General features: G+C 47.1%; 1 protein-coding gene across 2 annotated transcripts; it reads left to right on the forward strand.

Moving 5' to 3' along the window:
* Window positions 1-267: 267 nt before the first annotated feature.
* Window positions 268-11824, forward strand: LSM14B (LSM family member 14B). Of its 2 annotated transcripts, none has more exons than XM_054274598.1 (10): window positions 268-412; window positions 4497-4660; window positions 5003-5138; window positions 5592-5708; window positions 7489-7659; window positions 7779-7859; window positions 8846-9007; window positions 9179-9332; window positions 10015-10194; window positions 10538-11824. In XM_054274598.1, the coding sequence occupies exons 1-9, from the start codon at window positions 292-294 to the stop codon at window positions 10184-10186; spliced, it is 1278 nt and encodes a 425-aa protein (XP_054130573.1). In that variant the 5' UTR covers window positions 268-291; the 3' UTR covers window positions 10187-10194; window positions 10538-11824. The 2 variants fall into 2 exon arrangements, with proteins under 2 accessions (XP_054130573.1, XP_054130574.1); XM_054274599.1 differs by having other exon boundaries at window positions 7782-7859.
* Window positions 11825-13580: the final 1756 nt, after the last annotated feature.

The raw sequence follows: 13580 nt of genomic DNA on the forward strand, positions 1-13580 counted from the left end.
CGCCCCGCCCCGCGGCGCACGTGGCACCCTCGCCCGCGCTGGTCACGTGACGCGGGCCCCGGGTGTTCCCCCTCCGCCCCTCCCCGTCTGACCCCGTCTCTCCCGTCTGGTCAAAAGCGCGCGACGCATGCGCGGTACCGCATCACGCCCCCCGCCGCCTCCCCCCGGCCCGTCTCCCTCCGCCCTATATAAGGCGCGCGCGGCGGGGTCCCGGCTCCGCAGTGCGCGTGGGCGGCGCGGCGGCTCCGCGCGGCTCTGGGACCCCCCTTCCCCTCCCCCGGCTCCGCCGCCATGAGCTCGGGGACCCCCTACATCGGCAGCAAGATCAGCCTGATCTCCAAGGCGCAGATCCGCTATGAGGGCATCCTCTACACCATCGACACCGAGAACTCCACCGTGGCGCTGGCCAAGGGTGAGGCGGGGCCCTGTGGGGGGCGCGGGCGGGCCTAGGCCCGCGCTGGCTGAGGGGACGCGGCGGGGGCCGCCGTGCCGCGAACAATGAGCGCGCCCGGGGCCCGCCCGCCCCGCGGGGCTGCGGCGGGGCTGGAGCCCCGGGTCCGGAGCGCTGCTGCTCTCCGTGAGTCAGCACTGACAGGGGCCGCGCCGGAGGGGCGGGCAGGGCCCGGGATGCTGAGCAGCCCTCGGCTCTCCCCGGGAGCTCCCGGGCAGAAGCGCTGCCGGCAGCGCTGGCTCCCTTTGCCATTGTCAGGCGTGGGGAGGTGACGCTCGGTATCGCTGTGCGTGGTTCGGTTCCCTTCGCTCGGCTGTGCCCCGCTGTGTGTCGGTGCTCGGCTCGAGGAGGGCCCCAGGCCGGCGCTGAGGAAAACAGTTGCTGTTGTTGTGTCTTTGTTCCTTCCGTGCTCGATAACTGGACTCTGCTCAGGTGAGCAGGGTGGGAGCTGCTGCACAGAGCGCTGGGGGCCTCTTGCACGTGGGTCTGGCTCGCCGACCTTGCTGCTCCTCAGCGAGGCTTTACATTTTGTTTCCCTGTAGAAATACTGATCATTATCTTGGAAACAGTGTCATTTGGGTTCAGTTGTCACCTGTGCTAGGAACTCCTGTATTTCATCTCAGTACAACCTGTCCTGTCTTGTTTAGTCCCTCAAACATGAACTTACTCCTGTGCTGCTTTTCAAGTCCAGCTTGGCTACTTCAGCTAATGTGCATCGGCGTTTTCTTGCCCTGAGTTTTGTCCTTCCTTGTTTTGAGAAGTTCACACGTTCTTCATTGCCTGCAGCCAGCCACCGGGGTTGTCCACAAAACAAACACCTTTTGTTTTGAAAGGCTGCTTGCTGGCAGGAGGCACTGACTTGCCAGATTCACAACTACCCGCAAGGCAGCCTGTGCCCCAGTGTTTACCCAGCATAATGATGTTTATATGATGCTGGACATTATTTAACACCCGTTAGAGTGTTTTCTGAAGTTAAAAACGTGAGTTTTCTCGAATTCAGTTTTTTCTAGGGATGTAGCCATTTCTTTAAATGCACAAATGGAGCTGTTTGTGTTAGTGCTTGGCTCAAAGTACTGGAGAGGTTCTGGAAGGATGCAGTTCCTTTCCTGTAGGTCTTCACCTTGACCCAGCAGCAAGTGGTTCCTTACATAGTCCTGCCTTACACATTGCACTTGCTTCTTCAGAGCTGGTGCGTTTCAAAGGCATGTGTGATTAAAGTGCTTTATAATGTGAGTCAGTGTATGCTCTGGATAAGGTTTCTGACAGTTCTCGAATTTATTGGTTTCTCAGTGTTCAAGTTTGATCAACTGGAATGCTTAAGAAGTGGTTGTTGTAGTAAGTGGGGAATACATTTTCCCTACCTAAAGAGCTGTTCCATAACTTTATACCACAAACTCTGCTTTTCGTAGTAGCTCAGAGGGGTTTTTCAAATTTAGAGACTTTGTAATTCTGACCTAAGTTTGCTTTGCTATAAATGTAGCAACAATGTTGAAGTTAGTTAAGGCAGTATCAACCGCCTGTGTGGTGTCAGTGGTTTAATACACTTGATCTCTGAGGGCCTAGAAGGGCTATGAATTACTGACGTGCTGTTGAAGTTGTCCGGACTGCAGGTAAATTGTTGTTAAACCCTGGATGCCACTGTTTAAACACTTCCATGTGCAATACAAGTGCCAATCTCTTTAGTTCTATCACAAAGAAAAATTTAAGTTGAAAGAAACCTCAGGAAGAAATCTGGTTCAGCCTCTCACTTGAAGCTAGGCTGACTTCAGTTGATTTATATTTGTTAAACCTCAATACATGCACAGTATCTTAAATGCTGGAGATTCCATGGCTTAATTAATCACTACAAGCAAGTTGTCTGTTTTGTAGGAGGCTAAACTTAAATTGCAAACAAAGGAAGTTTAAACCCACTGCTGTCCTGTCAGGAACTTACTCCCCCTTAAGTAGAAGTCTGAAGAAATTGGAGTTTTTTAACAAAAAATATCCATGTAAGCTCTGCTTTCCAGTCAGTCTTGCAGTGCTTCCTGTCCCTTCAGAGCTTAAGCTCAACATGAGTATCAACTGTGTTGTAAACCAGGAGCTGCAGTGTTGTGGGATTGATTTTCTGTTCATCTGTAAGCAATTGTCAGTAACTTCATGGTAGACAGCCCTTCCCACCTCCACAGGAACTTCAGCTGCACTTTGTGCTGTGCCTCAAACAGTTAAACACCTGAGGTGCAGGGACAGGCAAGCTCAACTCCTCCAGCCCTGTTTTGTCTACAACAAGGACTTGGCTTTCCACCTTCCTTGTTAGAAACCTTGGGACCAACTGCAAGGGCAGCTTTGGGCTTTGCAGGTCCTGTGTTTGTCCATGTGGAAGTTGATGGGCTGGTCATGGTGCTTTCCAAGCTAGCTGTGAAATCCTGCAGGAGCCCTGGATACCTTTAGTACATCTTGCCATGAGCTGTAATAATCTAATTTTGAACAGAGAGATCAGTGGTACAGTTCATGTCCAAAAGGCTGCAAGCATTGCTTTCAGTTTATAATCTGCTTCTGGTTGACTGGGTTACAGCTGTAATATGATCAAACAGCAGCTGGAGATCTAAAATAACTTGGAGAGGTTATTTACCCCAGGAACTCATGGAAGATAGCCATTGAAAGGCAGTGAGTGACAGCTTGTCCTTGTGCCAGTGAAGATGCACAGTGCCCTTCCTGTTAGGTGCAAGCTGAGGTGCTGAGCAGTGTGACAGGGACACTCTGGCATTCACCTGCTCCTTGGGAGCTCACTGTGTGTTAAGGGTGAAGGCCATTTGTGGCACTAGTGCTGCCTGGTGTGAGGTGAGCCCCCTGCATACACCTGGGACAGCACTCTTGAGTATCCCTGCTACAGCTGCCAGCACTCCTTGTAAGTTAGGAGCAGCATGGTGTGCTGGGGATGCTCTACTTTTGCTGCATCCACTCTTGGTGCTTTTTCCTAGGAGGATGTGGTGCCCCCATCTGTGTGACAGGAAGAGTGGCCTGTCCTGGTGCAGGTGTTTCAGTGCTTGTGTGATAACCTGTTAGAAGCAGTTGAGGGAGTCCAATACAGAATTCTTCCATTGGCAGAAAATGTGCATCAAGCCAGTATGTGCTGGTACTCATCTGAGCTGGGAGTGCCTCTCAAAGGCAGAAAGCAGCCACCCAGTGAACTTTGGAGTTTCTGTAACTTGTGGCTGAAATTTCAAGCTTTTACCTGTCAGTGCCACAGTGATGTAACTGTGCTATCTGTTTTCCTATGCCAATAATCCAGTCTGACCTCTTCTTTCCTAATGGCTCAAATTAATTTATGCTTCTACCTAGCAGTTGCCACAGTCAGCTGAAGTCTGTTTTTCCCACTCTGATGTGTGACATTGCTGGTTAGTGTCTGTTCAAGTATTCTGGTAGCTGGCACTCAGTAAAGCCTCCCTAAGCACTTAGATTTATCACTGGTGGCTTGCTTTGTAGTCACATTAATCATAAAAACAGTGACATTGGAGTGGAGAGGGAATTTTAATAGGAAGTTTTTTATCATTGATAAAAATGTATGAATAATAATAAATGTATGAAACCAAAGGTGGAGATTTGAGCTCTAAAGCCTTCTATGATTTCCCTCTGCTGCTTCAGGGGCCTCCCCTGTGTCTGGTGCAGTTGTCTGGAGCTGAATGCCTGCGTGGGACAGCTGCTGGGGAGGGAAGGAGAGTGCAGCACTGTGGGGAAGTCCTTGGGTTTGGAGTAGGATTCTTCACTCCAGCTGGTCTATGGTCTTTACCTTCACAGCTTGATGTAAACAAAACTGTTTACACAGGCTGCTGAAAAAGTTGGCATTTGAGGGAGCAGATGTGTGTGAGAAGGAGATTGAGGGTTCTGAAGTAGCTGTTGTTGTTACAAATAGCAAGTGTTGGAGGAATACTTTTTGATTGCATGGGTGTGAGTTTGCAGTGCTGCAGTGGCAGTTCTGCACTAATGTCACCCTTTTTGATTGCATGGGTGTGAGTTTGCAGTGCTGCAGTGGCAGTTCTGCACTAATGTCACCGTTTCCACGCTCCAGTGCGATCCTTCGGCACCGAGGACCGGCCCACAGACAGACCGGCTCCTCCCAGAGAAGAAATCTATGAGTACATTATATTCCGAGGAAGTGACATCAAAGACATCACTGTCTGTGAACCTCCAAAAGCTCAGCATACTCTGCCACAAGATCCTGCCATTGTCCAAGTAAGTTAGCCTCAAGTGTTGGTAAAAAGCTGAGATTGGTGTTATAGGACTGCATTTTGGTAAAAACTTATAGACATAAAGGCAAATCAGTGTCTCCAGGAATCTTCAGATTATTTAAAGCATCCTGAATTTTGTTGTAATGTTTAAAGTAGCAGCAGCATTAAGACTTCAGTCAACAAAAGCCAGAGCTAGCTGAGAATGCAGAAAATCATAAAGAGGTAAACTAACCCTTCTCAGAATTTACTTAAGCTTTAGTAATGCTGTACATGAAGTAAAGAATCACTGCCAAAGCGAGGTGACTACTGGGCACTGTAAATGGAAATGTACTTTGTCTTGTTACAGTCTTCACTGGGCTCTGCCTCTACATCATCCTTTCAGCCACATGTGCCTTACAGCCCGTTTAGAGGTATGCCACCTTACAGCCAGCTTGCTGCCAGCTCTTTGCTTAGCCAGCAGTATGCAGCTTCCTTAGGTTTAGGTAAGTACAAACTTTACTTGCTAGAATAGAGGGATGGTCTTGTGTGCAGCTGCTGTGAAAGCAAATAACAGTAACTAACACCAAATCCTTGCCAAGTGTCAGGCTGCAAGGAGCAGTGAATAAGCAGCTCACAGCTTTGTGCAATGGTTTTACTTCAAGGAGGCCTATGTTTCACTTGCATGTGCACACACACATGAAAGAAACAAACTAAATAGCTGAAGTTTCTTTCTGAAATTAATGGGAATACCTGACAGTTGAGGCCAGTTAATTTCTAACCTAACCCACCTCACACCACATGTAAAAAGAACTTGTATTTCCAGAGAGGACTGTAAATAAGCTGCTCTAATGCTGTTCTAGAAAATCTTGTATCTCTTTCCAAGTCCTTCAGATGTTTCACTACCTTGTATCTTATCCATGTATCTCTGCTCTCTCTTCTTCCCTCTATCTCTTTAGAGAAATTGGTAAGCCCTCCAGCATCAGCAGCTGCTTCCAGCCCTAGTTCTTCTCCGTCTCCACAACCTGTTTCAGAGCCTGACATGTCTTCAGAGCCCCATCAGCTCTCTTCCAAGGGTAACAGCAGTTTGAGGACTCCAAATATTTGGAAGAACTGCATGGCACTTGCAAACACTGTTCTTGTTAACCCCTCCTAGAATGATAGTGCTTATATGGGTAATGCCAGTAGAACTAGTTTGTTCTCAGCTTTTTTTTTGCCTTTCATTATGTGAAGTGTGATTGCTCCTGTCCTAGAAGTATCAATTAGAGAGACAGGAGAAAGGAAAAGTCCAGGAGAGTGGATCCTCTTGTGTAAGTATCAGGAGAAGGATGAAGTTTAGAGATGCTAATGTGCTGCATCCTGTCCAGGAACATGTGTCACCATAGGGTTTGGGTGAGGAATTGGTCAGCCTTTCCTGGAAAAAGAAGCACACCGCTTCAGCTGTGGGTGGCCTTGTGGTTGGAGACTTAGGCTGATCAGAAATTTGGTTGTATTTTCTATAATTGAGGAAACATCAGGGTAGATTTCATGCATGCTGGGGCATTGTACCTTGTCCAGACTCCGAGTTAGTAAAGCATGACTAACAGCTAGTGATTCCTGAGTAGCAGAGATAACATGGTTCTGGGTGCTTGCTTCTGTGTGTAAAACCTTTAGAGAAGGTTGAGATACCAGACTGACCTTCCTCAGAGCAGGGTGACCAGGTGCAGCCTGCATTTAAACATGACAATTGGTTTCATCTGGTTTTAGCTTAAGCATGTATGCTTGTGTTGGCATGAAGCTTTTTACTTACTCTCTGCTTTTGGCCATCTATCTGTATGTAGTTTCTCAATACTCTGGCTAAACTTTGAAACTTTCTCATGTTAAACTTGCACATCAGCTTTGTCCTACTCAATAATCCTTAGGATATGTCTGTCTTCCTTGCAAGGTTTCCAGGTATACATTAACTGGGAACCTGCATGATGTGACCTACTGGGTATATCTCATGTTGGACTTGGGTGACCCAGAAGTGTCAGTGGCTTGGTTTGTGTGAACTCTTCAGCTTTTCACTTTTCTTGCTCTTTTAATATATATTCATTTAAAGTTTGCTTCCAAGCAGTTCTTATGCATAACTACATGAACCTGTAGTACTCCAAACCTTCTAATTAAACCTAGAATGCAGTGTTTCTTCTGAGTACTGAAGATTGTCACTTTTTAATATAATTGGTGTAAGGTATACCAAACCATGAAAAGTATTTACATGTTTTGTAGTGTGAATAAATAAGCCTGGATGGAAGAGCAACAGAAGTCTTGGTAACACTTTGGCCTTGACCAAGAAGGAATTTAAAAGGGTAACTTTGAGATCCTGGTCTGGTTTCAGGTTTTCTTTGTCTGAAAGCTCTAACAATAAGCAATGAAGTTGAAGGACTTCTAAAAGCGGCTCACAAAAGGGGATATAGCTGAGGTGCTTAAGCTTTTGCTGCAAAACCTTTTTGACAAAGTGGGGTAACTTTGTTGAACAGTTTCAAAATGGTGAATTTTTGTTTCAGATTTAAAGTTACCATGTAAAGTAAAATCCTGCATAATGTAGAAATTAGATTTTGGTATAAACTGTCTGAGAGACTGACTTGGCTTGGTTGTTTAATATTTGGTTTAAGAAATATTTGGGTATATTTCCTGAAACTGAGGCTCTGGATGTGAGAGCCATGACTTGTATGGCAGTGGTGCCTTACCTGGTGCCACTTAAACTTAGCCTGTAAAGATGCACACTCAAGGCTTTGAGTCATTCTTGACCAAACTGTTTTTCCCTAGAAGTGGGCAGGGTTTGAATGGTGTTGGCTCATTTTCTGAGAGGCACTCAGTCATTGGGATTTTTTCCAGGTGCTGGCTTTCCTTCTGTCCACCCAGTCCGCAAAAGCCCCATGGTAGAGCAGGCTGTCCAGACTGGCCCCGTTGACAGCATGAACTCCCAAAAGCTGCCCCCAGGGAAGGTGACTGCGGGGATCCCACGCAGCGCCCGGCAGCTCCCGCCGGCCAGCAGCAAAGGCAGCGGTACGTACACCCTGCTGCAGCCCTGAGCTGGGCTGGAGCCGCCTCCCAAGGGGCACTGCCACCCTGAGCTGCCTGGGGATTGCTCCTGTGCTCCTTTAAAGTTTATCCTTCTTGTTCAGTAGATACAGTTCAGGCAGCACCTGTGCAAACCCAAGGACAGGTGAATGATGAAAACAGAAGACCTCAAAGGAGAAGATCGGGTAGGTTAAGCTGACGCTAAACAGTCTCAACAGCCTGTGAAGGCAAGTGGTGTTAACTTCAGTGAAGGATTAACTGACAGAAGACTGGGAGAAAACTTTGGGCATCCAGAGATGTTTCCCTAACAAAACAGCTTCTGGAGTCGCAGAAGTTCAGAACATTCCAGGGACAGAGTTCTAGCGCCTTTTCTAGAAAGTTGCAGGTATGTCATAAAAATCAATGCTGTGACTTGGCAGCAGCAACTGGATTTCTCTGAAACCTCAGGTGTATTTACTAGGAGAGGCAGCCTGTTTGAGATTTTCCAGAGCTTTTATAACAGAGAGCAGCTATGGAACACTCATCTCCATAGAGCAGAAATCTGATTTCAAAGTGGCAGTATAAGCATGGGCCAGAAGAAAGTGACATTCAAAGAGGTTTCTGCCGAAATAAAATGAGAAAGGATAGGAAACGATACTTCAGACCTCAGGTCTTCAAATTAATTAGTGTGTAGAGTGGGTTATAGCTTATCCAGAAAGGAGTGGATAGCATCTCAGTTGGAAACCAGAAACTAGACAGAGTACAAGCTCCCTTTGTGGGTAGATGAGTCTTTTGGTGAATTTTCTGAGACTTCCTCTTTGCCATCAAGATGGGTTTTAGGCTAATTACAGTGCTGTGTTTGCAGGTGAGGAGCAGACAGATAATTTTCCCCACCTCCCTCAGCTTTTCTTGCTGTAGTGCTTGTTCTGACTTCCTCTCTGCACACTGGAAGGAAAGTTGGGTGCACTCTTAGTGGTAAGACTGACATCCAGGAATGCTGCTCAGAAAGTTAAAGTGTTGCTGTAATGTGTCTTCTACAGCCAAAACCAGAAGTTGCTTTCAAAGAGGTGTGGCCTAACCACAGGACTGGAAGCCAGAAACTCCTGAGTTCTATCCCTGGTTTCCTCTGGTCTTGAGCAAGTCATGTAACCTCCCTGTGTGTTACCAAGTGTTTAAACTCTCCTGCTTTCAGGAAACAGGAGAACCAGAAACCGTTCTAGAGGACAAAACAGACCAACTACTGTGAAGGAAAATACAATAAAGTTTGAAGGTGACTTTGACTTTGAAAGTGCAAATGCACAATTCAACAGAGAGGAGCTTGATAAAGAATTCAAGAAGAAACTAAACTTTAAAGGTTTGTGCCTTCATTAAATATGAATTGCTGAGCTAGTAGTAAACACTGCATAGACAAACTGGTTTTGAGAAACTGCATGATTACCTCTCAAATCTTGTTTGAGGGAGCAAGAGAACAGATGGCTCTGCAGTGTGTGCCTCAAGGAGGTGTAATACATTTCATTATCCTCAGATGACAAAGCAGAGACGGGGGAAGAAAAAGGGGACCCTGGAGTGGCAACCCAAAACAATGATGGTAACGCAGAGGAGGACCTGCTGGGGCCCAACTGCTACTATGATAAATCCAAGTCTTTCTTTGACAACATTTCTTCAGAACTGAAATCTAGGTGAGTGTTTTTTAAAAGCTTGGTTTTTAAATGGAATTTTAGGCATAAAATTTCAGACATAATCTATATGACATGGTTTAATTACTTAAAAATTTTAGAATAGACTTTAGACAGGGAATGTTGCCATGCATTTGGTAGCTCACAAATGATGTGAACCAAGCTTCATGCTGTGGGATCAAACAAAAAGCATTTCAGCTGATATGATACACTTGCCTAAACTATGATAGAGGAGTTTCTATTTCTGTTTCCCAGTACTGACTTTGAACCCATTGATTTTAAACAAATTCCTTATCTGGCTTGTGGGAGAGGAGGCATCAGGGTCATGCTGTACTGAAGGTGCAGCTGGCAGACAGGAGTGAGCTGAGCCTGGAGATGGGGCAGAGAGGTCAGCTGTGGCTGTGGAAATGCATTAGGTTAAATGTTGGGAATATGAAAGGAAAGCTTCAGCTTTCAGTGCCACCACTGATGCCATCAAGTGCCTGGAGAAATGAGACATCCCTTGAGTGTCAGCATGAGGGGTTCCTTGGCTCTGTGGCTGCAGAGGGGATGGCTTAGAGCAGGCACACTGCAGCTGGTGCCTGTTGCAGTGCAGCTCAACAAAATCAGGGGTTTGAGGCTTCCTCTCTGAGTGGGCTGGTGGTTCTTTCGTGTTTGTGCTGAAGCTGAAGTCAGCCTTGCTCAGTTCCAGGCGCACCACGTGGGCTGAGGAGAGGAAGCTCAACACTGAGACCTTCGGAGTGTCCGGGCGGTTCCTTCGCGGCCGCAGCTTCCGAGGTGGATTCCGAGGTGGAAGGGGGAGTGGAGCAGCAAGGAGAAACCAAACCACTCACAGAGCTGGTACTGGCAGAGTGTAACTTCAGAGGCAAGTGCTCTAGCAAGAGTAAATACTCTCTCTGAGCCAGGTTTGTCTCTTACTCCTTGCCTGAACTGTCTGTGCAGTCTGTTTTGCCCTCCAGTCTCATGGATATATCAAGAATTTTTCCTTGTTGGATCTGATTAATATTTCTAAAGGGTAGAAGGAGATAGGGGTGGTTTAACATGTTGATTTCTTCGTCTCACCTCTCTGAAAAAGCTCAGCTCAAGCAAGCAGCTTTTGGTTCCTAACTAAGCATTTCAGCTGATACAGGGGTGTGAGCTTTGCTATTTCTCTTCTTGGGAGAAGAACCCCATAATATCAAATCTAATTCTGCCTTTTTTCTGAATAGGTTCAAACATCTCTCCTGAGAGAATGAAACTGTATATAAAAAGAAAACAACCAACTGCTGCACTAACGTGGGAAAATGGTTCATATTGTTTACTGTCTCAGCTCAAGCGACAGAATTTCATGTACTACTGCTTATATTTTGGACTTACTTTGGACCAGCCACTGTCTGCTGGAATATTTTTTGGAAGAGGGAATGTGTTCAGGGGTACCTTCTTCAGGGTGTCTTTTCTTTTTGTTTGTGTTTTTCAAGTGCAGACTAACTTACATGGTTCTTCTTTCTGGGTCTCGCAAGGCTGCTATAGTCTAAGCTCAAAGTCAAACTCCTTTTCTGAACCCTGGAGAAGAGAAATCATGCTGTTTTAACACGGAACCAAAGCTCACTTGAAATAAACCAGCTATCATTTGTTTGTTCTGAGTAACCAAATGGATCCTTTGGTGCTGCTGGTCTCACGGATCTTGGCAGCAGGTGTGAAGTAGCACTTGGTATCTGGAGAAATGGATTCCTGGTGCTGAGGAGTTGTGTATATTGTCACTTGGGAATACTGGAGTGTTGATCATGTAGTAGTGTTTGACTGTACAGCTGTTTGTGGGCTGCTGCTGGGCTGGAGGTACCACAGGACCGTGGCTCTGCCAGGAGCTGCTGGGAATGCCTGGGGCTTGGAGCTCCTGGCTGGAGCGTGGGGACACCATGTGGGATGGGAGCAGTGACTGTCCCCACTCATGTGCAGAGTTTTTGGCAGTAGTGACTGTCTGGGAAGGAGACCTGAAGCTCTGACTTGTTTGCCTCGGTTTGTACCTCGCTGGAGGCAGCACCAAATGCAAACAGTTCTCTGTACTCTGTAGACTGTGGTGGAACTCTTTGGAATGTTTTCATTCAACTAGGGATGGGAGACCATATAATGAAGCTTAACAGATGGGCATGTTTAATTTCTTTCCTCTATACCCCCATACTGTAAATAGTTTAGTTGTTTTTCTTTTGTTTTTAAAAATCTGTATGTGGGGAGAGGGCTGGGAGGGAGGGGTTACCTTTGTTTGCATGAAATAAGTGGGTTAAATTGCTATAGGCATGTGTCCCGTTTTTGGTTGGTAGGGAATTTTGTTGAAAAAGCACCTTGATGACTGAACCCCTTACATAGCTCAAGTTTTTTTAGTTATGCATTGACCTAGGTTACTGTAAAAGCTTGGATTTATTTTTGTAGGACTTTATTGCTGAGAATTAGAACATAGCAGTGGGGCTGCTCTTTGGAGTAATGTAAATTGTAATTATAATAAACATGTAAATGTTTAATGTTTCCCTCCACCTCTGTTCTGTACATAGCTCCATAACATCACTCCCTACACCTCCTCTGGCACCTGTCCTTGCAGGGCTCCCATCCAAGCTGCAGAAAGCCTGGCTGCAGAGCTCTGGCAAACCTGGCAGCGTTACAGTGTTAGAAAAAGGCTGAAACGCCCAAATCCAGGCACTGCACATTGTACTGTTCCTGTTCCTGTGCTGGTACTCAGCCTAATGAGGGTGGTGTTACTCCAGCCTTGCAGAGGGAGGCCCTGGGGTTCCCAGGAGCCAGTGCTGCTGCTGCAGGCCCTGGTTCACACCTCTGAGCTGGGCTGTGCTGAAACTGCTCACTCAGAGCTGCTCTGCCTCTGATTCTGTTGCTGCACTGTGGCTCTAAATGTGGAGATGGAATTGCACTGCCCTGGCAGAGGATGGGAGGAGAAATCCTCACTGCTCCTGTGTAATCACCATTATTTACACGTAGCTGTGCCTTTTCAGTTGAGTGGGATCAATTCCCTTGTTTCCACAGCAAAGCTTCAGATCCCAGGCATAAGCTCATCCTGGACACTGCTGAGGTTGGTGTGAAGCCAGGTGCTGTCCAGGAGCAGAAGGAGCTGGTGGCTGTGCCTCAGCCCCAGGAATTGTTACCTGTGAGCCTTTCTTCCCCAGGAGCACTGGGGGCTCAGCTGCAGCCCTGCCAGCTTCCCCATGGAAAATTCCCAGTGTGTGGGAATTTGAGCAGGGAGCCAAGTGCAGCTTTTTTCACTTCAATGTTCCAGCCTGAGGGCTGCTAAATTAAGGACCATGCTTCCTCTGGCTCTTGTGGTCTGATGTGTCCCTGAGCAGCAGCAGCACTGCTGCTTCCCTGGCCTTGACTCCTGTGGGATCCTCTGCCCACACTTTGCTGGGCAGCATTTCTCTGTAAACAGCTCTGGGGTGTGTGAGAGCCCAGCACTGAGATCTGCTGCCTGGAGCACCCCTGGAGTCCCTCAGTGTCCTGAGCAGGAGCTTGAGTACAGAGCTGCCCCTTGCAGGCCCCTGGGCCACATTCAGCCCTTGCTGTGCCTGCTGCCAGCCCAGTCCTGCTCTGACCCTGTCACACCCTCTGGCTGTGCATGACTGAAGAGTCTTGAACCAAACTTCCCAGGGCAGTTTGGTTCTACCCACTTGGTGGGTACAAAGGGGGAAACTTTTACAATAAAGGAGCACCTGTTCCTATTGCTTCAAGTACTGAGACTTGAGAGTGTGAGCTCCTCTGAACTGAGGAAACATCTCAAACCAGCTCCTGGGGTAAGAGGTAGAGAGCAAGCATGTGAGGGCAAATCACCAGAGGAGAAAGCAAAGGGAGCTACAACTCTGTTGTATCTAGCACTTGCTATAGTTACGGTTTAGCTCCTGGTGCATAAATCTCCCCTGGGAACCACACCAGCAATGCTTTACTGTGAACCAGACTTGGAAGCACCAGGCCATGCACCTCTGCCCTGAGCATGTGCCTGCAGCAGCACATTCTCATGCTGACCCCCAAAACACAACCCCCCTCTGTCCTGTCCTTTAGCAGTAAAACACACACAGGCTGCTGCAAGGCAAACCCAGCCTTTTCTCCTTGAAAGGTGCCCATTAGGGAATAAAAACCCCAACTCCAAATTAGTTATGTTGAGACCATAATACAACCCCCAAGACAGCTGCTTAAGGTAAAAAAAAGGGACATTCTGAGAGCTGAGACAGTGCAGAAAAGAAGCATTAAACAAAGTGAAGTGTCCAGGGCAAAAAA

This window comes from Melozone crissalis, unplaced genomic scaffold (assembly GCF_028551555.1).
Source record: "Melozone crissalis strain CALT ecotype California unplaced genomic scaffold, PUWL_Pcris_2 ptg000017l_1, whole genome shotgun sequence".
NCBI classification, from domain to species: Eukaryota; Metazoa; Chordata; class Aves; order Passeriformes; family Passerellidae; genus Melozone; species Melozone crissalis.